General features: G+C 42.1%; 1 protein-coding gene across 1 annotated transcript; it reads left to right on the top strand.

Moving 5' to 3' along the window:
* Nucleotides 1-971: 971 nt before the first annotated feature.
* On the top strand, nt 972-26,400 carry RLF (RLF zinc finger). Its single transcript, XM_063139705.1, has 8 exons — nt 972-1,130; nt 10,507-10,661; nt 12,009-12,090; nt 13,448-13,580; nt 15,759-15,961; nt 17,942-18,078; nt 19,478-19,619; nt 21,204-26,400. Exons 1-8 carry the CDS (start codon nt 978-980, stop codon nt 25,944-25,946), a joined length of 5,748 nt encoding a protein of 1,915 aa, XP_062995775.1. The 5' UTR covers nt 972-977; the 3' UTR covers nt 25,947-26,400.
* Nucleotides 26,401-27,800: the final 1,400 nt, after the last annotated feature.

Below are 27,800 nucleotides of genomic sequence, written 5' to 3'. Positions count from 1 at the left end.
AAGATACTTCTATATAAAACATTGTATAAATTGCCTATTCTGTACAAAATCTTTCTGTTCAGCATTGTGCTCTTTCATTATCGACTGTTTAATTGTTGTTCAAACACTTCTTATTCAGCTGTATCAGTAATGAGGTTATCTTAGCCTCAGCGATGATGTTATATGTATGGAATTTAAATAACTAATTATTATAGATGATAAAAAATATATGTGATAAAAGATTCTCCTACCCCAGTATTGTATATTATTATTATTATTATTATTATTATTATTATTGCAGTTGTGTGCCTTGTGCATTACTTAATTTGTTTGACTTTGCAACTACTGCCTCCTACATTGGTTATCTGTGTAGAATTGCAGCCATAAACTTTCAGGGGGGCGAAATGAAAGAAAAAACTAAATGGATAACAAATAATTAACACTAAATAGTGGTAACAGAAAGGATTGAAAGTCTATCTACTCTTGTTTTAAACTGATGTTTTTATTGAAAAGAGAAGAACCATACTATAAATGTATTAAGATGTTTTCTTTTTCAATTAAAACATAATTTTCAGGAAGACTTCTGATTAGCAAACAAACATATAACACACAAATAAAGAAATCTTCCCAGAATACCAAAACATAAAACAAAACCATTCTGAGGAATCGCCTTAGACCTTCCTGCTGCAGCATCACCACGCAAGCTCTCCCCGCAACCGCCTTGAAGACGTAGCCCCGCCCCGCCGCGCCATTGGCCAACGCGAGGAAAAACAAACCCCACCCAGCGCGATGTATTGGCGTCATCCCCTTAGGAGCCCAACCGGCCAATAGGACCTGCCCGCTCGCGTCTTTCCAGGCGGGCGGCAGCATGCGCAAGCGGCGTCGAGGGGGCGGTCCGGGGCGGGGCCTGCGGTCACGTGAGGCCGTCCCCTGCCGATGTGGTCAGCGGCGGCGGGGTCACGTGATTCGCTGCCTACGCGCGGTGGGGCCGGGTGCAGATGGCGGACGCGGAGGCTGACGCGGCCCTGCAGCCGGAGATGCAGCCGCTGGCCGCCGGCCTCCGAGCCCGGCTGTGGCAGCTGCAGGCGGAGCTGAGCGAGCAGGGGGTGGCCGAGGCGTCGTCGGGCGCCTATTGCCGAGGGTTCTGTCAGGTGAGGCGGGCCGTGCTGGGGCGGGCCGGAGGGGGGTGCGCCCACTGGACGGGGCTGGACTGGTCAGGTGCCGTCCGTTGAGGGGATGGGCCGGCGGGGCCTTGCGGTGCGCTGCCCGGCGCGGCGAGGGGGTGGCGAACCGTTGCCTGGCGCTGGGGAGGCGGGGCTGAGCAACCGTCCCTAGTGGGAGGCTGGGACGCCGCACCGTCGCTCCTGCCGCCGCCACTTCCCCTTTTCTCTTGTCTCCCTCCCCAAGGTTGGGCCCCGTTTGAGGTGAGGGTGGGGGGCTTCCCTCTTAGCGGGTCTTCTTTTCCTTTCTCTTCCTCCCTCCCTCCCCCCGCCCTCAAATATCCATTCGAGGTGTTAAGGTTGCTTTTGGATACGGTCGTTGTCGGAGCCGCCTCCCGCCGCCCTTTTTGTGCTGAAATTATGGGAGAGAAGGTAGTGGGGTGCGCTGCATAAAATCCGGAAAAAGAAGAAAACCCGCCGTTTGATTCCAGCCCCCGGTCCCAATTTTAGATAAATATGTCCCTCCCCTCCACTAGTAGCCTTCTAAAAACGGCCGTTGAGAAGGCCATCGCCAAATACGGGTTTTCTGTACAATCTTTACTCAAAAGTAAGCCCTACTGTTTAAGTCCCCCGTAAGCCTGTGTAAGGCAGCAATCAAGGAGCTGAAGGAGTATATGGTTCCTCCCCCACAAAGGTTTTAACCTCGCAACAACCCTGTGAGGTAGGGGCGACCCTCTGCTTTGATGACTTGAGCTCTGCTTTGCACAGAGTTCAGGATGACTTTATGGTGGGCGGGCGGGCGGGCTTGTAACCTCTGGCGTGATCCAATCCTGCTTTGTGGTGCCTGGCCTGATCCTGGTAACAACTGGATTGTTGGCTTTGCGTTTGTTGTAACGGATAGAACGGAAGGTTCTATTGAAGACATTTGGCTGCACTTTTCATCTAGTGTTCATGATTCATTTTCTTTCATTGCCTACTCTCATATGGGGACAGAAGCCTTTTTCTGCTGTTGTGTATTAGTTTCTCACATGAATGAGCCTACTCAATCACGTGTTGAGACCCTGCTTTCAGGAGCTTGGGGTGAGGGTTAGGTGGGTGTCTCTTAGGGACAGGGTCTTTTCTGTGCTGGTTTCCTTTCTCTGGAATGCCCTGTCCCACATTTTTTCCTGGCACCTACTTGATCTTTTATAGCTGCCAAGTGGTAAGTGTTGTTTACTAAAGCCTTAGCAGGTATTTACTGTAGACAACAGTTGGTTTGATCTGTTTGAGGCTTGCTGTTTCAAAGATACAGAATGTATATCTATATTATAGGCATGGCACATAGAGAGAGGTATTGTACTTGAATCTGCCTTTATTCTTATTTTTGTATCAGGTTTTATGTTTCGTAAGTGTCTTTGAACACCTGTTTACCTTTTCAGTTCAAAAAATTGTTGACAACTTGGAAGTCATTGTTTGTATAGTGCTGTCCTGGATAAAATAATTCTACTCTGTGACTTAATTTGGAAATATGAGTCTCATTAATTCTGCTTCTGATATTGACATTGAAATATAAATATGGTAGGAAAATAGTATTGTGCTGTAAATGTCAACAAGATGTTGGGTAAGTGAAGAGTGTATAAAAATGAGAATAATACTTTAATGTACAGTTTTCATTCTAAGCTAGCAGCAGGTTAGATTTTCCCCCAGATAACTTTTTTTTGTGAACCGCCCAGAGAACTGCCCAGACAGTATGGAAAAAAAAATAAGAGCACAGTCCTCACCTTGCTAATGTGATCTCATAGCACAGGCGGACAAACACTAGTGAAGTCCTTTCATATTTACTTACTTTATTAATATATATAGCACATAGCGCTTGAGAAAGAATCAGAGGTCAGGCTTCTGCCCCAAAGGGCTTAAAATCTAAAAATATAATAGAGGGAAATGGAAGCCAGCATAAACAGAAAAATAATGTGTAAGTATTTCAATTATATGTAGTTAGACTTAGTTACAGTAGGGTAAGCTACCCGGTGGCCTCCAGATGTTTTGATCTACATCTCCTATCATCCAGGTGGCCGAGGGGGGACTAGAGAGTAGAAAGTAAGTGTGACCTGTGGATGGTTGGAGTAAGTGTAATTAATCCTGCCAGGACCTGCGAGGCTGAGACACCTTGTTCCTCTTCTGTGGATCTGGGCTTTTGGCACCAGCTATAGAGGGGCTGGGGTGTGGGTGCAGGCACAGACAGCAAAAGTGCCAAGCTAGTTGCTATATACTTGATAAACAAAGTGGTGTATCTCAGTGAATTGGAAAATCAGTCTGGTCCACTGTTTTGACTTGTACAAAAGCATATGCAAGTCACATTGTTGTAGCTATTTTATTCCCAGACCAATTTTATTTCCTTTGCACTTATCAGGAGCAGTCAGACATGACCATGGTTTCACCCATACTACCCATGCTCTGGTTACATGCAGTCTAGACTACTAAAATGTGCTTTATGTTGGGCTGCCTTTGAAGATGGTCCAGAAACTTTCAGCTGTTGAGGGCCATAAAATCTGCACACACAAATCCAATATTGTGTTAGCGGCGCTGGCTACCAGTACATCTCTGAGTACTGCTCTTAAATCACCAGGTTATCTGAAGGACTGCCTTCACTCATGCGATCCTGCCTGTATGCTAAGACCTACTTCAGAGGTCCTTCTTGAGTACCTGTGGTTAAGATCAGTAAGGCTGCTATGTACTAGAGACATGTCCTTCCCAGCAGTGGCCTCATGTCTTTTGAATTCCCTTCCCATTGGCCTACACATTGGCTATTCAGTTTGGGCTTTGAAGCAGCCCTTGAAGATATTCCTCTTCAAGGCTGCCTTTGGTGGATTCCATATGTTGGCAGAAGACTTTTGTAAGTGATTTCTGAACATCTTTTCTGATGTGACTGCTTGTCATTTGTACCATGTTTCCCACTTCTGTACATTGATTTGGGAGCCGGGCATAGCCCTAACAAGCAGCCCAAAAATGCTTTAAATAAATAAATTTAAATAAATAAATAAATTTAAATGAGTTGGATTAGTTTCCTAAAGTGGTATCATTGTGTCGATGTCCCAATGAAGATAAATCCAATTTAATTATAACATTTATTTTCCTCTTATGCATTTTTAAAGCATTAAACAAGTTTTCTTTTAAGATCCAATTTTAAATTTCTAGTACTATGTAGCATTACCTGAGTGGTGGAATTTGTGTTGCATTTCAAAATTTACACCCCCACTTCCTGGAATTTAGATTGACCTTAGATTGCTTAGCTAACTTAGTATATCCCCCTCCTGTGAGGAGTATACCCCTTCCTTGATATCAGCCTCCTCCAAATTGATGTTCTTCAGATGTTTTGGACTACAACTTCAATATCAGCCGCAGCCAGAATGGCCAAAACATCTGGAGGGCATCAAGTTGGAGAAGACTGCTTTAGACATAAAAAAAAAAACAGGTATGAATGAATCAGTGATGTGGGTTTTCTGGAAATTTTTAATTAGAAAAAAAATCCTATGCAAACGATCCTGTGAAAATTAACGTAATTTGCATAGGAAAAAATTCAGTTTGTGTAGGAAAATGTTCTGATGTCCTAGAGAAGGATTGGGTAAATTTTGGCAGCCTAAAGCTTTGGCCTATAACTCGCATTATCCCTCACCATTGGCTGGCTATTCCTGCTAGAGCTCATGGGACTTGTAGGTCAGAATATTGGGAGGGCTACAGGTTACCCACCCCTGCCCTACAGGGTTTTTTTTGTTCCAAAACACCACATATATTTGACCTGAAATATTTAAGGGGTGAAATGGAAACACACTTAACGTGATTTAAATGTTATATCATGTAGACATTTTGATTAGAATACTTGCATAAAAATTAAATTTCCCTTACATTGTCTAAATTTAATGGGGGGGAGAGTAAAGGTACTGAAAATTGTTGACACACTATTTTTAAGATGCAATCCTATGCTTGTTCTACAACTCCTAGCGTTCCCCAGAGCTGAGGAATGCTGGGAGTTGTAGGACCTTTTCCTGTTCCAAAACATGCATAGGATTGCTCTCTTAGCAACTCAAAGAAATGTGCATGTTATGCTATTTCAACAGTTCAACTTCCTTCCGCAAAGGTTGTTGGGTCACTTTCAGTTTGGTTGTTGTTATTTATTAATTCCGTTTCATGCTGTGATATATATGTATTCTCTCATATACTTGCTAAAGATGATCACCTGAAAAATGTTAATTAGAACTTTGAAACTGCCAGGTTTGCCTAATATTGTATTCACAATTGGCATGCATTAAATTTTACTAGTGAACTTATAAAAAGGAACATTTTCCACAGGGAAAAATAAAGCACTGGAAACTTTAAGTGAATACATTGTAACATAAGTGAGTACATAGTATGAGAATCATAACACAACAAAGAGCTCAGTCTTAACGTCAGAATTTTACTTCAGCAGCTAAAAGCTGTCCCAAAGACAGGTCAGGTGAGGGACACCATCATTCTGCTGCATCCTTGTCCCTTCCTGGAATTTTGTACACTACTTTTTCTCATAACTGAACAAAGATAATTCAACTAAGGAGATGTCTCTGCAACCCTTTAGATATTTCTAAATTATTTTCTACTTTTAGATTTCACTAACTACTCATGCATTTTATTCTTTGTTCTATAGTTTCCCTACATTAGATTTATAATTAAATTCTTTCCACCCCTATTCATTTCAACACCGTTACCTTCAAACAGTATTTTTTCTTTTTACCCGAAGATCATTGACCCCATCTTATCTAAGGCATTGTCCTTAGTTTAACATTGCCCTTTCCTTTAATCCCAGTAAGATACAGATGTAACATCTGTAGCGATGACACCAGAATTGGGGCAAAGGGTTAAAAGGCAACCAGGACAAAGTTGAATCAGACCTGTATTTCTTTTTATCAATATCTGTGAGAAAATGTTGCAAGGGTGTCTAACCTCTAGGCTGAAAGAGGTCAAATTCAATTTTTGAGAAATTCATAGAAGTGGGACCAAAACCAAAAGGAGGTGAGGACAAAAATGCCAGTATATTTAGCTTAAAGTTCTTACTGTCATTAAGTCTTAGGAGAGCCATTCTCCCTGTTAGAATAGGAAGTTGGGAAGCCACCAAATGATTGGCATGTGGGCCTGAGGCTTATCACCCTTGATCTACAGGATATAAAGGGAACAGTCCTATGTCCCCTAGACAGCATCTGCGGGACATAGGATTGTTCGATTTCCTGTCTCCGAGCTCATAGACAGGCCTCTGAGCTGGGAGCCAGGAAATAGTGTTTCCCTTCCCCTCATAGCCAGTGTGGCAGGAACCACGGTCGCTACTTCTTCGTGCTTGCAAAATGGAGCGTGCAGATGGGGAAAAGGAGGCATTTCCAGGGGTGGGAGGGTGAGGAGTCTGGGGACGTGGGGCTGTGAGCTATCCACAGCTGTCCCGACCCTTCTTCCCTCCCCAAAGCCTGTGCTAGACAGGCGAAATCACCCATCTAGCAAAAATCCTGGGCAGCTGAATTTGGATACCCAGTAGCCTCTGAGTTCAGAGGCTGCCAGCTCCCTTCATAGGACTGCATCCTAAATCACTTTAAAGTTTTCCTGCTTTCCAGAGCATGGTCCTTCTAGCTTGTGATAGAAGATACTTGAGCATCAATATCTTCTGCCGTTGAGCACTGTGTTCTCTGATATACTAGTAATGGCAATGTTTAAAAATACGTCTTGGAAATACAAGAATAATGAAGGCTCTTGTAGCACCGTAACAACAAATAAATTTATTGTGGCATCAGCTTTCATAGACTAGAGTCTACTTCATCATGTGTATGAAATATTTTCCTTTGTGAGTATATATACATACAAGTGCAGGGGGGAAATTGTAAACAGTGGGGTCAAGTGGGGGTGAAATGCAAAAGGTACACACTGGTACTTCCCTTAAGTGACCATTCACAACATTGACTTGTTGACCTAAAGCGTTATATATTCAGGCCAATGACATTACCAAGGATACTCTTATACCAGCGTATTCACAACTGACCTTCCTCAGCTTCTGCCCCAAAGATTCTTGGGTTGTATCCAGAGTCAATTAGTTAGTCATTCTTTTGCCCCATTGAAATCATTGGGTAAGTTGGTTGTGACCATCATAAAGTCCCATTGATTTCAATGGGCCTACTCTAAGCATGACTTACACCTGGATTTGGCCCCTTGTTTTGGCTGCAACAAATGAACACGATTGCCAGTCTGGATATTATTTAAGTGAAACTCTATTGCAGTGTTTCCCAAACTTCTGATCACTGAAACACTTCCCTCCTGTACCCTGAGAGGTTTACGTTGCCATCCCCACTTTGTTTCTGCATGAGTTCCTCTTTATTTTTTATTTTATTGCACTTATATACCGCTCCCATAGCCAGGGCTCTCTGGGCGGTTTATTGGAAGAAGACAAGTGTAGTGCAGAGCTGCGCTGAGTGGAACTCACAGGGTGTCTCAAAAAAAATGAAAAACACAAAACGAAAAAACCCCATACAAGCGTATACTAAAAACAGCAAAATAATTATAACGGTGAACTATTAAGGATGCAGGCTTCAAATAATTGAAAGAAACAAGAGTTGCGGATAAATGGCTCAGAAGAAGAGACACATATATTTTGTATGAAATGCTTTTGGCTATGGGAAACTTTCAGAGAGAAGTATAAATTGTTATAAGTCAAAGGGAGTGGCTAATAGGCAATACTAGGTGAGATAACTATGACGAAGTTAATATTGAGGATTTTAGAGCTTGTAAGGGATGGAAAAGAGGAGTTCAACCATTGTATGACTCTGATATTGCCAGCATTTTGGAAGAATAAGGAGCATTTCTTGGAGAAGGTGACTAAAATATGCAAAAGCTGTGAATGGATTACGTTTGTCAGATTGTTATTCTGGTATTTGTTGGAAGCTAAATACAGTAGAATGTATGTTAGACGAACAAAAATGATCTTCATGTGTGATTGGTGCAACTTCCCACCCCTGAAACCTGAAGTGAACGGGACTCCGCTATTCTGAATTTGGTTCAGGCCAATTGAAAAGCAACTTTTAGTGCCCATGAAGGTGGAAGGATCTCTGGGAGAAAGCATTCATGAAATGGTAGAATTGAAGTTTTTGAGATAGGGATGGACAACTCTGTCAGTTTAGGTTTCCCTCACTTTCTCATTTTTCCACTCTGAAGTTTGTTCCATACTGCTTCTGCATCAATTTTCAACTTGAAAAAGAAAGTGCACATGAAAATTTGTATGCATTTTTGCATATATTTTTCTGATACATGGATTTTTGTATGCAATTTTGCCAAATATGTGCCTTGTTTGCTAGTAGTAGATGATGCTCCAGTTGATGCTGTTCTATACATTTTTTTCACTACACATTTATGCATTTTGTGCCCATTTTATGATTGGAGAACTGCATCATACAATTCTGAGAAATGCAAATACCAAACATAGCAGTGTTCTGGTTTGCATGTTGATTTGGAAAGTTCAAATTTCTTAAATTCTTATCAGAATGCAAACTAATCAAAGTTGTTTCCCACCCCTGTTCTAAGAAAAGCAACAGCTGATAAAATATTTTATTGAACTTCTTTTTAAAAAGCAGACTTTGACTTATGCAGAGTTCATGGGGTTGAATCCAGTTTAGTCCTTCTGTTTGTGGAAGGGCTTTTGAACCAGATGATGCTTCTGCTAATGGAATAGGAGAAGTGCCTGTGTTAGTTGATTCCCCTTCCTTGTGTTCCTTGAAAAACTGCTCCAGACGATTGGGAAACCCTCCAAGACAGTGTGGAAGGTGGTGCAGGAGGCTGAAGGGTGAAACAGTGAAAATTGCCTCTCCTCTTCTATTAGCGGCACCCTCCTATAGATCAAAGACTCATCCACGAATGGAAGGACTCCCATATATATGTCTGTTGACTTTTTGTGTGTCATTTGGCTTAATAGGAGTCACAGTTCAAAGAAATGGTTTGAACGAGATGTTTCAGTGCGGGAAACTTAACTTTTCCTGTGTACTTGGTTTTGTTTTTGCCCCACAATGTTACCCATATAATATTGTCCCTTTATCTCACACATGACAGTGAGTAAAAAGAAAATCTTGGATAAAAAGAAGAAGCTTGATCCCTTTTGCTCTCGCATTTATAAAGAAGAGAAGCTCAGATGAAACTATTTGTAATTTTGATAAAAGGAGTGGGAAAGCTTGCTCTTCAGAGTAGTAAAGTAGTATGGCTGAATACTTGAATAATCTGGATAAACAAATCAGTGTTCCTAATTACATTTATCTAACCAGCTGGGCAAATTTCAGTGTGGTCTGCTGTGACATTTGAGAATTCATGGAGAACTGCTGTGGTCTCAGAAGACTAGGGGTGGGAAAGCAAATTTAAGCACCTCTCTTAACATAAGCTTAACTTCCAACTATTCAAGCAAATAATTAAACAATTAATTTAACTGTCTAGAGGAAATTGGAGTGACTGCTAGCAGTAAAGTCAGGTTCAGAGGTCTGCCATTCCCACTAGTAATGAAAGGCATTACCTATTAGGACTACCACAGTTCTCATAGGGATGACACATCTTAAGAATGCTGAAACTTGCCTGGCTACTTTATTCAGGGTGCTTGGATGAAGGTAATCTGGTCCACAGATATAGCCTGAATCCAGTTATCAAGTAGTCTGAAGTAGCTACTCTAAGTGGGCTCAAGAGCTTGTTAGTTCTCCCAAGGATTTTTTTTTTTTTAAAAAAAAAAAACTTTGACCAGCAGATCTCCACGAGGAAACACAAATTGCATTGGAAGCTCACCTCTGGCTGTTTTTGTGTGTGGCATGAGTGACTGCTATTCGAGGAAACAAAAGCCCAAAGCTGCCTCAGTCAAGCAGAACCAGCACTAAAAAAACACCACTTGCTGTAATTCTCAAGCCAGTTCTGTGCCCAATACCAAATTCAGCCCTGGCATGGAATACATGCCGCTTTGCTCCTAGCCATTGTGAACATGAGGCAGAGACATAAAGTCACAGAAGCAGCAGATCTGATGTTCCCGTTCAGACACTGCAGAGTAGTGGTTTTCCTTTGTCACGCAACCTAATTGGGAAATGGAGAACTAAGGCCGCCCATGGTGGTAAAGGCTAGATGTGATGTGAAAGATCTGTGATAAAAAAAAAAGTATCACATAGTAGTAAAGGAAGGAACTGGCTAGATGTGATGTGAAGAATCCATGATAAAAAGTGTCAAGAAATGTTATTTTAGTGGGAGGATTGCAAAGTTGCAAAGTTTTAATTTCTTCGGTGCAGCATTATATGCTTGCTTCTGAGTAGGTACATTTAAAATTTAGAGTTGATAATGATCATTGCGCTCTTTGTTTCTTTTTTAGACATTGCTGCAATATGCTGGCAGTCGGGGTGCTTCAGAGCACGTTTTGCCTTTTTTGGAAGTGTATCGAGTCGCCATTCAAAGCTTTGCCAATGCCCGACCTTACTTGACTACAGAATGTGAAGAAGTTCTTCTGGTACTTGGCAGGCTAGTGCTGTAAGTATGGTTTGAGGCCCTCAATGTTCATTGAAAAGAAAATTTGCTCTAGAGCAGAACTTTTCAAATCACTGTCTACCTGCCTATGTCCATCTATTCGATATGCAAACCATTGCTCCCATGATCAACCCAATACGGTATCTGTGTGCAGATATCTTGGGAGCTTTGGGGGTGGGAAAGAACAGGTAAGGGGAGTTCATTACTACAGGTAAAACAAAAGCAACCCTAACATCCAGAAAGTTGGAATGAGACTGTCCCAGTTACTCCTCCTAAAATTGGTGGGGTCAGTTCCCTGACAGCACACAGATCGAAGACTCGTTATCCATGGCTAGGAGTTTTGCAGGTGGACCACGCTTCCCTTCAGCCTTGGACCGAAAGGGCGGAAAGAGCATTGGCGTGGAGGGTGCATGCCCTGTGGTGTGTCTCTCCTAAAGCTAATACCACCACCAGTGTTCTGTAACAAGGGCTAATATCTTCCCTTGTAGCTTAAATGATCAGTTGGGGTGGGGAGGTAAGAGGGCTGGAGCATACAACTGCTCTGTGGTCAATCTCCCGCCCCCCCCCCCCCCGATCTTCCCAGTGATGGTATCTGAGGGCAGACAACTTCCAAGCCAATTTCTCTTTATTTCCCAAATTTTAGGACTACAGGAAACATATTGCCGGTATGGTAACATGGATAGAGTGCTGGATGTGTATCCGGGAGACCTGAGTTTGAAATCCCACTCATCCATGATGCTCTCTTGTTAACTTTGGGCTAGTCTCTTTGTCAACCCACCTCATAGAGTTGTAGGGAGAAAGATGGATAAGTTTGCCTTGAGCTCCATGGAGGAATGGTGGAATACAAGTATAAATGATTTGTGGAAAAATAAGCATTCTTACGAAGTTGTAAACAGCATCTACCATGCTGTGTCCTCCCCAAGCTCCCTCTTACTGTATCTTAAGCCTGTCTTCATATATTACACATAGTATTTTTTTTGTTCCTTTCACGCTCAACGCCTGAAAAACTGGGACATGTAAATGAAGTTGGCAGTACTTTGAGCAATCATTATTATGCCTCACAGTGGTTTTCTTAGGTATGTTGTTGAGTACTAGCTGACAATGCAAACATACCATGCTATATTGCCACAATATCTAACTATCGTTTCTTCTCATAAAGCAGCCTAACTACTAGTAGCAATTGTTATGCTGTTTGACCATGACTGTAGATGTCTTTCTAGTATGTTTGCACATTCTTTTGGCTTGGAGCGATAATAAACCGAGGTACAAAATGACCCAACAACAGAAAATCCCACTTCCTAATTGTTCTTCTAAGTAGTTTACCTCTGTGGTGTTTTTTTTTAATTTCAGGAGCTGTTTTGAACTACTGCTTTCTGTGCCTGAAAGTGAAGAGCAGTGTGAACCATTGTTGAGACTGTTTCAGTCCTTACAGGTAAGTATTTTGACCCTATTCAGATGACATGCTAAACCACAGTGGTTAAGCATTTTGAGCTAAACATGATTGCTTAATGTGTTGCGTGAACCATTCCTAATGATGATGGCTACATAACCACAGTTTATAAACACACACACTAACCATTTGCTGCAAAAGCATTAGCGGCCTAACCATGGCTTAGCGCAGCCTTCCTCAACCTGGGGTGCTCCAGATGTGTTGGACTGCATCTCCCAGAGTGCCCCAGCCAGCAGAGCTGGCTGGGGCATTCTGGGAGTTGTAGTCCAACACATCTGGAGCGCCCCAGGTTGAGGAAGGCTGGCTTACCGGGTTGTCTGAACAGGCCCTTTATGTCTCTTCTACCGAGGACTTTGTTTCAACAGCTAGCATCTAGAAACCAGCTCTCTTCAAATTATAATTAAAGAGGCTTTGTGTTTGTTTGTTTGTGTGTTTATGAGTGTGTGAGAGGGAGGGACAAACAGACACATAGAAGTGAGATTTTTGACTTGAATGACATACAGACTTGGCTTAGTAATGGCTTGAGAAACCGTGAATGCAAGAACTTGGAAATGAAATGGGAAGAAATACATTATGAGGATTCCAAATGTAGATAATTGGACACAGTACATGATAATGTTCAGAATGTCAGTGCTTCATGGAGCCCGTAACATAGAGACTGAGGTTGTGAACAGCTTTTTAGGTGATTAAAAAGAATGCACTACTCTTATGTCGTACGGTAACACAAATTCAGCTCCAGTGGTACAGTATCATTTGTCTCACATAACGGGAGAGTGTGTGTTGGGTTTTGTGTGTTTTTTTAAATGGGGGAATGGGTGCTAGAAGGAGAGAACACACAGCCTTCAAAGAACTAAATAGAGAATCAACGAAGCCAAACGGTGAGGTGTTGCTGTGTGTTGGGCGGGGAGGAGAAATGATAACATTTTCTAGTGTTAAGTACATACCAGGCTAGATCAGTCACACTCAAGCCAGCGAGCGCTTTAGCAGAGACCGACCTGGGGGGAAGTTATGTTTCCTATCTTAAAAAAAAAAATGTGTGATGGAAGTACTGAAAAAATGTAATAACACTACATTTTATCCAGAAGAAATATGTCTAGACGCTCTGCAAGGGGAATAACAACAGGTTTGTTTATTTATCTATTTGTATGAATAATGATTTGGAAGGGCTGTTTAGGCTCTCATCCTCTCAAATGTTCTTTCCTCCATGTTCTCATGTGTTTGTATTGGATTTAAACTGTCCTACAACACAGTTCCTGCAGATTTTGACTACTCTAGCAATGACCCCAACTGGAATCTTAACACATTTTTTAAAGTTTTTTTTTCTTTTTCTGCCACACAGGATTCCCATAATGCTTTACTTGAATTTGGAGATAATAGCCTTGAAATACTGGCTGACATCTCCAAGGAAGGTGTGTGGAAGAATCCAGTGTTTTTGAAGATTATATCGCAGCAGCCAGTAGAAGCAGAAGAAGGTAAAATGTTAAGATTGTACCTCAAATGAAAATTTCTTTTCCCTATCACTGTTCTAGAGTGAGCAGTACTTATTCTTTCTCAGTTTTGCCAAGATCGTTGCCAAGTGACTCTGTCTAATGGAAACTGAGAAACAGTGGCTCCATGACATAGCAGTAATGCACTATATCTAACTTTTTTTTTTTTTTTAAAAAAAGGAGAAATTTCTTTTAATGCCCCCACTTCAATTGCTAAAGTGTGCAACTGTGCATTAGTAAATGGGCGAATCAGTGGCTCCAAGACATAATGCCTTAGTGCTCTGTCGATATAGTTCGGGAAAAAAGAAGAAATACTTCTTTAGTGTCCCCAGAACCAACTCCTAAAGTGCACAACTGTCCAGGGTTTGATGCTGTATGGGATGCCTCCTGACTAGGGGGAAGCAGCCTGTGAAATTTGGTCCTGATCCTGCAAATTTTCAAGAGTTTATTTGTACCACCCCCTTTTTGGTGCGCCCCAGATTTTATTTCTAAAATAAGCTACTGTGCGTACATTAAGCCATCATGGGCTAAAATGATGTCTGAACGCAGCCAAATTGTTCATGTGTGGTATGCTAATCCTTCACTTACCTTGAATCCTGAATTGTCATGTTCAATCTTTTTATCTTTCCCTTATTCACCAATTTCCCTTGCCCTAGAACAGCCTTACCCAATCTGGTGCCCTCCAGATATGTTGGAATACAACTCAAATAATCCCCCTGGCTCTTGTTGCCAAGACTCTTGTTCATGCATTGGTTATTTCTCGGTTGGACTACTGCAACCTTCTTCTCTCTGGCCTTCCTTCTTCTCACATCAGTCCATTGGTTTCCGTTCATCACTCTGCTGCTAAGATCATCTTCTTGGCTTGCCTCTCTGACCATGTTACTCCACTTCTGAAATCTCTTCATTGGCTTCCAATTCACTTCAGAATCCAATATAAACTTCTCCTGTTGACCTACAAAGCTTTTCACTGTCTAGCTCCTTCCTATCTTTCCTCTCTCATCTCACACTATTGCCCCGCTCGTGCTCTTCGCTTCTCTGATGCCATGTTTCTTACCCGCCCAAGGGTCTCTACTTCCCTTGCTCGGCTTCATCCATTTTCTTCCGCTGCCCCTTACGCCTGGAACGCTCTTCCAGAACATTTGAGAACTACAAGTTCAATCGCAGCTTTTGAAGCTCAGCTAAAAACTTTTCTTTTTCCTAAACCTTTTAAAACTTGATTTTGCTCTGACTTTTATACTGCCTGTTTGGTGCATTCTCTTCCCCTCCTTATTGTTTTATTATGATTTTATTAGAATGTAAGCCTATGCAGCAGGGTCTTGCTATTTATTGTTTTACTCTGTACAGCACCATGTACATTGATGGTGCTTTATAATCATCATCATCATCATCATCATCATCATCATCAGGAGGGTACCAGGTTAAGGAAGGCTGCCCTAAAACTTCCTTCTGTTGTATTTCTTAAAGAATAACCTGTTGGTGACCTATTCAGTTTTGTGTTACTGAAATGTTTTCAACCTGCTGAATGTCAGGGAATTGTGAGACCTGTTGGGATGGACTAGAATGATTCTTGGTCATTCCAACAGTTTGGGTGTCCTTATGGGTATTACTCTGTAAGCTGGTGAAACAATCCACAGTTCTGGGTTCACGTGTAATGACACGGTTGGATTCACACATCATGACAACCCAGAACCAGGTTTGTTTCTAGATCTTGAACAGATGCTTTCCATTCTGCTTATATTATAAAGAAGTTAGTAGAAATGTGTGTTTAGTAGGGGTACTGTGGAAAAAAATGTTAATTAGGGATAATCATTAATTCATGGAAGTGGAGTTGTAAAGAAAAGTAGAGCTAGAAAGCTAATTTTAAATTAGCTCTGAGATTACGAATCAGAGCAGTGGCATCTCAGACATTGACCTGGTTCACACATAACGCTAACCCACGATTTGTTTAACTGATGGGTTGTTGAATGTGACCCACACTGAAATCATCCCTCCTCCCCACCCTAAAGATCCTTGAATGTCTCAATCATTTAGATTCAGAAGTGAGTTCAAGGATCCCATGATAAATAGGCCAGGTATACGAGCAACTGCTGGCATATCACTGCTTGAGGTAAGTTCTGATGATAAATTAGTGTGCACTAACATCTCATTACCTCCTTTTTCTAGTTGATAAGCTGATTAAACGAGAAGGACCAGCCTTTCTGCAGATGCGAATTAAACATCTGATGAAGACAAACTGCCTTCCTCAAGCTGCTTCATTGTCCAAACTTTGTAAAGAGTCCCCCGAAATTTCAGATGTATCACCTTTTCTGCAAGCCTACATCACATGTTTGTGTTCCATGCTTCCAAATGAAGAGTCTATCAAAGAGGTGGGTGAGCAGTCAGTCTTGCTTGTTTCTATCAAGACTTCCAAAAAATTATTGCAAGTAGATGTCTGTGATCAAGTCCTAGAACCGGAGGGCTGGGACTTGGGTCTCAGTCTACATTCTATTATCCAGTCAGCTTAGCTTTCATCCTGCTCTTGCTTGAGCAAGACGGGAGTTTGGCATCCACTGCCCTTTGTCCTTCTCAGCAGAAACAAGAGGGTATCTGTGAATGGATGTTTAGTTCAGGGGCTTAATCATTTGTGATGCTCTTACTAGGAGATGGTAACATTTAACCAAAGCTGTGCTTCTTTTCTTGCTGTCCTGCACTAATTCCTACCGACGGCTTCCCAACGCATTTTTGGTTTAGTTCTTCAGCAGTCAAAAATAAAGTTCTACAAACTAACATTCTATAACACTAGCCTGTCGCAACTTCTCTACTAGTGTTGTTTGAGGGGGTCCATTCAGAACTGCAGTAGTGTTGGTAACCAGACTGTGCTTATGGCTAGGGAGACTGTACAGTCTCCGTCTGTAGCCTGCATTTACCTGAATTGTCTTTTCTCCTTTGGGTATTTTTTGGACAATTGGCATGAACAGTGTTCTGCAAATCTGTGTCCAGTGCTTAATTCGATACCTCCATAATATCTCTCTTGACCGTGGTAAGTGCTTTACTGACGCATACAAAACTTATTAGGATGCAGACAAAAGTGCCCTTGTGAAAGGTTTTAATGAGTGGGGAGTAGTGGGCATATGGTGGAAGAAGACCTTCCATCCACTCTTTTCCTACTACCCTACACCTTTTCCCCCCACTGCTTCTTAATGACTGCTTGGATCTTGTATTTATTTATTGATTTACAATATTTATATACTGCTCCCCATTCAGAATTTCAGAGCAGTGTACAAGATAAAATAAAATAAAAACACATTAAAATAGATTTTCAAAAGAAGCAAAATGAAAAGTGAGCTGGTCATCAAGGGAAGGCTTCCTGGAACAATGATGTTTTCAGGAGGTGCCGAAAGGAATACAAAGTTGGTGCCTGCCTGACCTCCAGAGGCGGGGAATTCCATAGGAGGGGGGCTACCACACTGAAGGCTCTTCCCTTGAAGACCGATAGCGCAGGTTACGGGGTGAGGCTCATCTGTAAATGCGAAATAGCGCTGCCACCCCCTGACCTTTTGAAAGGGTTACTGGCTTCACAGGCTGGGGCCAGGAAATAAATATATAATTGAATTCAACTTGCTTTTGCTAGGTTTTCCTCATCCCTATTGATAACTCCTGTTTCTGACAAAGTTTAAGAGTGACACCACAAATGGAATCTTCGGAGTAGCTTTGCTTTGTTTGGATGGTGAGGGAGTGGGCAGACGTCTGCTTTCCTCATCAATCTAAGAAAGACCCTTACTGACATCCCTTTGACTTATTGCAGAGAGAGAAACAGGTGGCTATTGCAAGGTGACCCATGCTCACCAAGCTCCCAAACAGATTGGTGTGTGTGTGTGTGTGTGTGTGTGAGAGAGAGAGATCTTAAGGGGCTGAAAGGCAGGATATAAATTTATTGAATTAAATAAAGATTGCTATTGTGTGTATGAAGATGATCTGGGAATCTGTAGTTCTGTACTCCCATGTTGAAATATTTCCAAAGGAATCGTGAGAACTGTAATTCTTTGAGACTGCCAGGGATTCTGTACTTGTTCATTTAGTTAATAGCCTAGTTGAGGGGTTGCCATTCTGATCTTTAAAGATGAGGAATAGCTCTGAGCTATGTTTTTTGAGCTGCTTGTAGCATTGCCACTGAGCCACAATGGCTTATGAATGCCTTTGTTACCCACAATGGCCTTTTGCAGAACCACTGAAGTAGCGCATGGGATCACAGCAGGATAAGGACATCTCCCTGCAAGTCGCATTCTTTGTGCAAAGAGGGAGTGAAAGTCTTCAATGCAACTATTTACGGTGTATCTTTACCCCCACCCCCCACTTCTCTTTAACAGATTGCAAAGGTGGATTGCAAAGAGGCCCTGGATATGATATGTAATCTGGAAGCTGAGGGCCAAGACAGTACTGCATTTATTCTTTGTACGACGTACCTCACTCAACAGCTTCAAACTGCAAGTGTATACTGCTCATGGTAAGTGCTGCGTTTATTTATTTATTGCATTTATATCCCGCCTTTTTTCCTCCAGGGAACCCAAGGGTGGTGTACATAATACTCCTCCTCTCCATGTTATCTTCACAACAACAACCCTGTGAGGTGGGTTGGGCTGAGAGTCTATGACTGGCACAAAGTCACCCAGTGGGTTTTCATGACCGAGTGGGGTCTAGAACCCACATCTCCTGACTCCCAGTCTGACCCTTTAGCCACTACACCAAACTGGTTCAAATATTTATTTTCAAATCTGTGTTTTCCTTATACCAGCCCAGTGGGCCCTCTAGATAGCTTACAATAAAATAAAAACATGGTCATTCTTCCCCCTATATAATTGAAGTCTTTTCCCCCCCAGTCAGTAAATTTTCTGGACAATTCTGTTTGATATGCTATTAAATCTGAGTACATTTCTCCCAGTTCTCAAGAACTAAAAGAGCGGGTATTGATCGTTAAATCCACATGTCATTAAACAAAGTAAAATTAACCATAAGGAGCTTTGGCTGCATTCAGACTCCCCTGCAGACTGCAGAGGATGATTTGGAGGATCAGGAATGGGCAGTGGCGAGAACTGGGTGAGGATACTCATTCCTCTCCTTCCTCATTACATCAGGGGAGGAGCTTTAAAAAAATCTGCTTCTGGCTAGCAGCACACTGTTCAGGGTTGTTTGTATCTCAGTATTATTGAATATGCCCCTGTACCAGGTCTAGTCTGATTTTAATGGAATGGAAAAAAGGAAGGCCCCAGTACAAAGGGAAATGAGACCTCGGTTCTATACTGAGAGTAATTTATTTTTCCCGACGCATCGAAAGCATTTGGCCAAATAAATTATTTTCACTGCACCTTCTGAGTTGCATCTCTCATCATCTGATCTCAGTCTTCCATGTTCTCAGTATTACTACTACTGACGCTTACATTCAGTCCCTTTGCCGCCTTCTAGCAAAATCAGCTTCATATTCATGTCCAAAAATACGTTTATTAGCGAATCCCGTTAAACTTTTCCCAATCGGTCAGGCTTAATTACCCTTATCAATATTGTACGTTGTTGGGATCCTTTTAATTGTTCAATATTCTGGAGGCTTGGAAGGACTACCCAGATGAATTTTAAACCCAAGAATTTTAATATGTTGTGATTGTTATTTTAATATTGTATTGATTTTATATGCTCTTTTAACTAGTTTTAAGTATTATATTGTATTTAATGTTGTCCCCTGCCTTGGTCCAGAGGGAGAGGCCAGGTAAGAATTTTTTTTTTTTAAGTGCTCTGGTGATGAGCATGATGGCTGAGTTGTCAAACTTCATACATCTGAGTTGTCTTGCATTCTCTGTGTCTAATTGCCCATTTATCCTAAATTCATTCATTCTCTCTCTCTCTCTCTGCAGGGAACTAACTCTATTTTGGAGCAAGCTGCAAAGGAGAATTGACCCATCTTTAGATTCCTTCCTGGAGCGATGTCGGCAGTTTGGTATCATTGCTAGAACGTTGCAGCACTTGTTTTTCCTGATAAGAGTCATACAAGCCGAAGTACGTGCCTATTTGTGGTCTGCTTATTTATCTTATCTAAGTCTTTGGGTGGAGAAAGTGTATCACGGGATTAATCCATGTATTTTCTGAAAGTACAGAAACAGAGTAACATTTTGGTGCATTCTGTTATGCAATTTATTTATTTATTTATTTATTAAACTTATATACCGCTCCCATAGCCAGGGCTCTCTGGGCGGTTTACAGAAATCCTAAAATTGAGGTAAAAACAAGTATACAAAATTTAAAACTCTAAAACACAGAACATACACACATAAAGCATTAAAAACCGATAAAAAACTAAACATGTGGGTAATTAGGATGTGCCGCCATATGCCTGGGCAAAGAGGAAAGTCTTAACCTGGCGCCGAAAGGATAGCAGCGTTGGCGCCAGGCGAGCCTCATCAGGGAGATCATTCCACAGTCTGGGGGCCACCACTGAAAAGGCCTATCCCTTGTTGCCACACTCCGAGCCTCTCTCGGAGTAGGTACCCGGAGGAGGACCTTAGATGTTGAACGTAGTGACCGGGTATATTCACGTTGGGAGAGGCGTTCCGTCAGGTATTGTGGTCCCAAGCCGTGTAAGGCTTTATAGGTCAAAACCAGCACCTTGAATTGGGCTCGGAAACATACAGGCAGCCAGTCCAAGCGGACCAGAGCAGGTGTTTTATGGTCAAACCTTCTGGTTCCCGAAATCAATCTGGCCGCTGCATTTTGCACGAGCTGCAGTTTCCGAACCGTCTTCCAAGGCAGCCCTACGTAGAGCGCATTGCAGTAATATAACTTGGAGGTTTTACCAGAGCATGGACTGGTAACATGTCAAGAAATACTTTTGTAAGCCGCCGTGAGAGCCTTTTTTGGCTGAATGGCGGCATAAAAACCCTTAAATAAATAAATAAATAAAATGGACAACTGAAGCCAGGTTATCCCTGTCTAGATAGGGGCGTAGCTGGGTCACCAACTGGAGTTTGTAGAAGGCACTCCGTGCCACTGAGGTCACAATGATGGTTCTAAAAGAACCCCCAAGCTACGAATGCACCAAAAAGTTACTCCATTTCTCTGTGTGCTCTATCACACAGAGTTCTTGTAATGATAACATCTGTTGGAGGCAAACCATGTATGCTGCCCTGAGCTACTTGAATTTCCTTCTTTAATTCTGCCAACGGGCCTTATTTAAAAATTAAATGCAAGTAACAGTAAGTCGGGTATGCATGTAAGAAAAAGTTGTCATTTGATGAAAGGACAGTGGGGAATTAAGAGTCTGTATAACCCTGTAACAGCCTTTCCCAAGCTGATGTGTGTTTAGGGCTTAACTCCTATCCCAGCCAATGTAGCCAATGGTAAGGAAAGTTGAGAGTTGTAGTCCAAAATATCTGGAGGGCACCAGGTTGGTGAAGGCTGCCTTACAGTCACATCTGGATTGAAATATCTAGAAATCTGCAGAAAGAGCAATATGTCTTTACTTGACACATTATCTGGATAAGCTTCCTCGTTTGTTTTTCCTGTTGTGCTTTAAGTAATGTTTCCTAGGAAAAACAATTAAACTGATGTTCTCTTTTCTCTCCCCCCCCCTTTTTTTAATATTAGGCAGAAGAAGCAGGGCTTGCTGTGTCCATTTTGTTATGTGTGAGAGCCCTGCAGCTCAGATCAAATGAAAATGACGACATGAAGACCTCTGTATGCAAAACAATTGCATGCCTTCTTCCGGAAGACCTTGAAGTTAGAAGAGCATGCCAGCTCACCGAATTCTTACTTGAGCCAAGCGAGGAAGGATATAACCTGCTAGAAGAGCTGTACCTGCAGCCAGATCAGAAATTCGATGAAGAAAATGCACCAGTTCCAAACTCACTCCGTTGTGAGCTCCTGTTGGCTTTGAAGGCTTATTGGCCATTTGATCCGGAATTTTGGGATTGGAAAACTCTGAAGCGGCATTGTCTCAAATTGTTAGGGAAAGAAGTTTCTGAGTCAGAGGATGACCTGAGTTGCAATGAGATGTCATTCAATGAAACTGAACTGTTAGATAGTCTCTTAAGTGACTGTGAAGAAAGCAGGGAGGAGAATAATTTTGAAGGTCACGATATAATAATTCGGCCTAAAGAGAGAGTGAGAGTCAAAAAGCCAATTGGCTCCTCTGAAAGGTACCAGAGATGGCTGCAGTACAAATTCTTCTGTGTCATTTGCAAGAGGGAGTGTATAGAGGCCAGAATACTTCACCATTCTAAGATGCACATGGAAGACGGCATTTTTACATGTCCAGTGTGTATCAAAAAGTTCAAGAGGAAGGATGTCTTTGTGACGCATGTAATGGAGCATGTGAAAATGCCTCCTAGTAGAAAGTATCGGGCCAAGACAAAGATGCTGATGAAGAAAGAGAGGCGGGCGAAGAGTAGCCTGGCCAGGATGGCCTCTGCCGCCCTTGAAGAGAATCAGCCGCTGAAAATGATGCCGTGTGAAAAACCCAGGATTGACACGCAGGACTACGTCACGTTTCGCAAACTCGAAAACTGCCACCTGCAAGACAGAGACCTGTACCCGTGCCCAGGTACGGATTGTACCAGAGTTTTTAAGCAATTCAAGTATTTAAGTGTCCATTTGAAAGCTGAGCACCAAAACAATGATGAAAACGCAATGCACTACTTGGACATGAAAAACAAGCGCGAGAAGTGTTCGTATTGCAGGCGGCATTTCATGTCGGCGGTTCATCTGCAGGAGCATGAGCAAGTACACAACGGCCCTCAGCCTTACATGTGTGTGTCTGTGGGTTGCTACGCTCGGTTTGGCTCCGTGAACGAGTTGCTGCATCACAAGCAGCAGCACGATGATCTGCGTTACAAATGTGAGCTCCGTGGCTGTAACATTGTCTTCAGCGACTTGGCCCAACTCTATCACCACGAAGCCCAGCATTTCAGGGATGCGTCTTACACGTGTAATTTCCATGGCTGTAAAAAGTTCTACTACTCAAAAACTGAGTTTACAAATCACCTTTCAATGCATATTTCAAATGGTGAAATGAAGGAGATGCCGATGAAGCATGAGGAGATGGCTTCCTGCGATAGCTTGGCCCGCGTTTCCGATTCGGAGGTGTTTGAACAAAAAGACCCTTCCCATCTGCAGGAGACTCTTAGTTTGCCTTCCGGATCTACAAATTCAGAGGGAATTCTGGAAGTTAAACAAGAGCCTCTGTCTGACGGAGAGGTGGATGGCAAAAGTAATGGCAGTTTCGGGAGCAATATTGCACCCCTAGCCAATGAGAAGCCGGTGACCTTGTTGACTGAAACGGGAGATTGTGCCCAAGCAATTTCTAGCGTTTTATTACCCCATGAAAAAGTCTTCCTTACTTCCAGTTTAAAAGAGCGGTATTCAAATGTGGCCGTCTACTTTGATGGGAAAAGGTTTACCTGCGGCTTCGAAGGCTGTGGTTCAACATACAAAAATTCAAAGGGTATGCAAAAACATCTTCGAAGGGCTCATCCATACCATTTCAAACCTAGAAGGAAGCTGGGCCTGAAAGTGAAAGATATTAGTCAGTGCAATGAAAGTCTACATAACAGCACTGCTGGGGAGATTAGTTCGGAGCTCCAACTTAATTCAGATACAAATGCAGACTCTCCAGGCGTTATAGATTGTAATACAAGCTCTAAGAGCAAAAACTATTTAAAGGAAGAGCCCTGTCCCTCCTCCCCAGAAACCTCTTTTTTTGAGCCTTCTAAAGTGTCAAGTACAGAAGATGCAATGCTGGAACTCTTGTTGGGCTTGAAACATTTAAGTTTAAAGAATTCTAGCGGGCATATTGGAAATTCTTCCAGGCTGCTGCAGTCGTATTCATCGAAGTACTCCAACTCGGAAGATGATTCTACCTCAGACCATTTCCTTGAAGAGCAGCGAGGCAAACTACCAACCCAATACCTTACCCAATTGGCAGCCAAGCCGTTTTTCTGCGAGCGTCAAGGTTGCACATGTGAATTTGTGACCAGAGAAGCACTGTTGACGCATTACGTTCGAAAACACAATTATTCGAAGGAGATGGTGCTTCGGTTGAATATGTTTCAGCATCGCTATTCACCTTTTAAATGTCATATTTGCCAAAGATCATTTACGAGAAAAACACATCTTAGAGTCCATTATAGAAACAAGCATAAGCTTGGCAATATGACAGCAGCTCAGAAACTGTTTGGTAATGACAGTTTTGAGGATATGGGGGAGTGTGCTGAGGATATGCTGAACAGCAGCGTGGCTTCAATGTCTTCCTTCTATGCCAATACAGAAGAAGAACTGGATGACCAAGCCAAGCTGTCTGGTGAGCCGCAGTGTCATCCCAAGAAGGAAGAGCTTAGTTCTGAAACAGATCTGGAATCTAGTGAAGAAGCGGAAAGCTGTGTAACTGGGAAACAGATGAAACTCGCTGCCTTAGAAAGCCACCGGAAAGGACTGGAAGCAAGAGAAGGGAGGGGAAGTAAAAGAACAGTTGCCAAAGGGAATTTGTGTTACATTTTGCATAAATACCACAAGCCGTTCCATTGTATTCATAAAAACTGCAATTCCGCATTTACTAATCAGAAAGGGTTGATTCGTCACTACAGAACTGTGCATCAGTATAACAAAGAGCAGCTCTGCCTAGAAAAAGACAAAGCAAGAACAAAGAGAGAACTTGCCAAATGTAAAAAAATATTTGTTTGTAAACATAAGGCGTGCAGCAAGCGTTTCTTGTGCTCTAAATCTCTTGCTAAGCATTGCAGTGACTTTCATACCCTCGACCACGTAGAGGATTCAAAAGGGCTCTCTGAAACGGAGTCGGTGAGATTTCCTTGTCATCATCCTCATTGCCCTGCTGCATTTTATTCCTTCCACAAATTAAAGCATCACCTGACGGAAGAGCATGAGAAGGACGAAGAAATGAACAAAGAGATTGAAATCCATTGTGATCTTAACGGCTGTAACAGAGTTTTCACAACGTACAGCCTCTATTCCCAACATGTATATTTCCGACACAGCGATTACGATGGCATCTCAGAAGGTGCGAAAGAGAAAGGGAACTGCCTTAAAGATGACGAGGAGCAAAGCTGCTTAAAAGGCCAGTGTCTCAGGCATGAAGGGAGTGAGAAAAAGAGGCAGCTCAATGAAAAGAATAACAATAAAAATAAAGGAAAGCAACTGTATAGCTTCAGAACAAGGGAGGAAGCCCTGCAGATGTGCAGAGACAACTGCAACCAGACACAGTATCCTTGCATGGTTCGGGGGTGCCCCTCTGTAGTAAAACTGGAAAGCAGTATTGTGAGACACTATAAGCGAACCCACCAGATGGCCAGTGCTTCTATCGAACAGCAGTATGAGGAACTGGTCCTTTGTGTCGAATGTGGTACTGTGATAAATGACTCCTGTTTAGAAGCAAGTCCGGATTCAAATAAAGAGGCAAACGGTGACTTGAAGCAGGAGGTGGCAGCACACCTGGCGTATCAACACGGCAGGGGAGAACGTCTTGTTTTGAACTCAGATTGTGATCGTGACGATAAAGGCCGCAGAAACGGCAGGGGTTCTGAGGGCGAAAAGGCTCAAGAGGCTGGTGTCTTCTTGTACACAGGCACTTTAAAACATATCCACAATACAAAAACCAGATGTTTTAAAGAATGTAGTCTAGCGGGGTCGCCTGAGCAGTGTAAAACAGAAGCGGGAGACTTGCCCGGCAGTGATGGAAAAGGAAATACCTCTTACTGCACGAGGTCAGATGTGCCGTTACCAAGGGAGGAAGACGCAAGTGACTGGCAACACACATCACAGCAGAGCACTAAAGAACTTCCCGTTTCTTCTGCAAAAGACAAAATGCAGAAGCAGGCGGTGCCCAAGCCCTTTGATATAAAGTCCTTCAAGCCAATGGGGTTTGAGTCTTCATTTTTGAAGTTCCTTCAAGAAAGTGAGGACCGAAGGGATGATGATGATGATGATGATTCTGAGGATGAGTGGGAGCCAACTGAACAATGTGAAATGGATGGTGTGGTAAAAAAAGATAAAGACTCTAAAAGGGATGTGTCGCAGAGCAAGGTCACATATGAAAATGCCCCCGTGGCAGCCGTGCCCAAGAAGAACAACTCCAAAGCTCATAGGGAGCTGAGAGGTATACAGCCTCTCTTGTCAACGGACTCTCCTTCTATCCCTTCTCTTGAAAACCTGAGGGTCATATTGGACAAGGCATTAACAAAATGTGGGGACCATGCCTTAAAACAACTTCATTATTTACGACCAGTGGTTGTTCTTGAAAGATCTAAATTTTCCACATCCCTCATAGACTTTTTTCCAACAAAAAAACCAGATCACCTTTGTGTGGGAAGTTCATAAATTGTTGTGTTTATTTAAAAGAAAGAGAAAAGACTGCCCTCCAAAACTGCTACATGGGGAAAAAAATTGCTAATTTGGTTCAGTGCACATGTTGTCGAGGTTAGATTAGGCTGTTCAGTTCCATGAATGTATGACATCTGTCTACAGTATTGGCTAATATAGCTCCCTTGTTAAATTAAGAGAGAGAGAGAGAGAGAGAGAACGAGAACTGATATTTTGGTGCTAATTAACAATATTGAATGGGGAGGGGGGGCTTCCTCTTGCAGATTAAATGTGCATGATTGTATATGGAACAAGTACTTAGGGTACCAAGGTTGGGTGGGGGAGGGGGGGAAGGATGGAAATCTTACTTGACTTGAATGTGCACCTCCAGGGTGCTTTGTGTAACATATTGTACACTACAGCATCTTATATTTTTTGAGTTATGAGTTTCAATAAAATGAATTTTTTCACCCATTTTGGTTGATTGTACAGCCAGATGTCCATAGCTTAAGATAAATTTGAATTGAGGGTTGTGTGTAGTAAATTTGAATTCTGACACATTACTTAAATGTGAAAGTGTGTTTATGTATATGGATTGACTTGGGGGAGGTGGGGAATTGCCAAGAGAGCGTAGCCTGTTAAAGAGACAATGGGGGACCTGTAGCAAGGTTAATGTAAAATTTTATAAGGTATGCCAAGAAGGAAATGAGCAGCAAGCTAAAGATGTGAAAATTCTTTATTCTGACGCTCTCTGAAAAATGTAAGAAACCTGTCCTTTATAGGATCCTTAAATTACCCATATTGGAAAAGAGATCAAATATAGACAGAACATTTTAAACATTCATTTAGATTGTTTTTCAGGGAACACTGATAAATAGGCAGGCATTGCGATTCAGCCATTTTCCTGGTTTTGTGAGAGGGAAGTTTGGGATTTTAAAAGAAACAGAAGAGTATGAGGTCATTTGGTTTTTCTTCATTTCCATTGTCGGACAGTATTACTTTTTATTTGAATGTGTATCCTGTTTTTCTTCCAAAAATGTAAAGCATCTACTACCACAAAAGCAATAGTTCAGTATAAGGCTTAAAGAAATCCTTGGCATTGAATTCCTATGCACTGGCACAATTTATGCACTGACGCAATTTAAGTGTTATTAGTTACATTGCCAATCTACTGTACATTTTTCTTAATTGTTATTTTGAATATTGTTGGCCATCGCTGGTTAGCAGGGTTTTCAGAGAGCAGTTGCATTCCATGCAAAATCTTTTTGCATGTTGTCTACCGTTAACTAGTGTGATTGGTTGTAAGGATAAAACGACCTCTCTTATTAAAAAAAAACCCTTGCTTATATACCTCTTGTTCAGTTCTAATATATTTCCCTTAGAAGGACAGAACCATTCAGTGCTCTTACATTTAGTTTCCTTAGGATGCTGCTTCTTCCTTCTTTGAAGTGTGACGATAGCACTGTTGATTATATAAAGGGGCATTGATATTTAACACCTATATTATCCCTTTCCCAATTGTCCCTAACTTCTTTTGTGCTCTTAATTTGCTGAGGTCATAATTATTGTTAGTACGCTACTCAGTGTGCCAAGACAGGGGATATCAGTTGCAATTGTTTTTTCACTGATAAGTATTGGCTGTTGTACAATACATTCTTAGTGCTAACTAGCAAATGTATTACAAGAACATAAGAATTGCTTTGTAATATCAGACCAAAGATTCGTCTAATCCGTCGACTGCCTCAAACACTGCCCAGCCAGACTGCCTTGGCAAGTTCACAATTGGACCAGCAAGTTTACAGTTGGGTTGACATGGAAATAGCTGTCCCTGCTAGTCTCCATCTCAGTAGTATATTTGCATGTAAAGAAGGA

Source organism: Elgaria multicarinata, chromosome 13 (assembly GCF_023053635.1).
Source record: "Elgaria multicarinata webbii isolate HBS135686 ecotype San Diego chromosome 13, rElgMul1.1.pri, whole genome shotgun sequence".
NCBI classification, from domain to species: Eukaryota; Metazoa; Chordata; class Lepidosauria; order Squamata; family Anguidae; genus Elgaria; species Elgaria multicarinata.
This window is presented reverse-complemented; position numbering and strand designations above follow the sequence as displayed.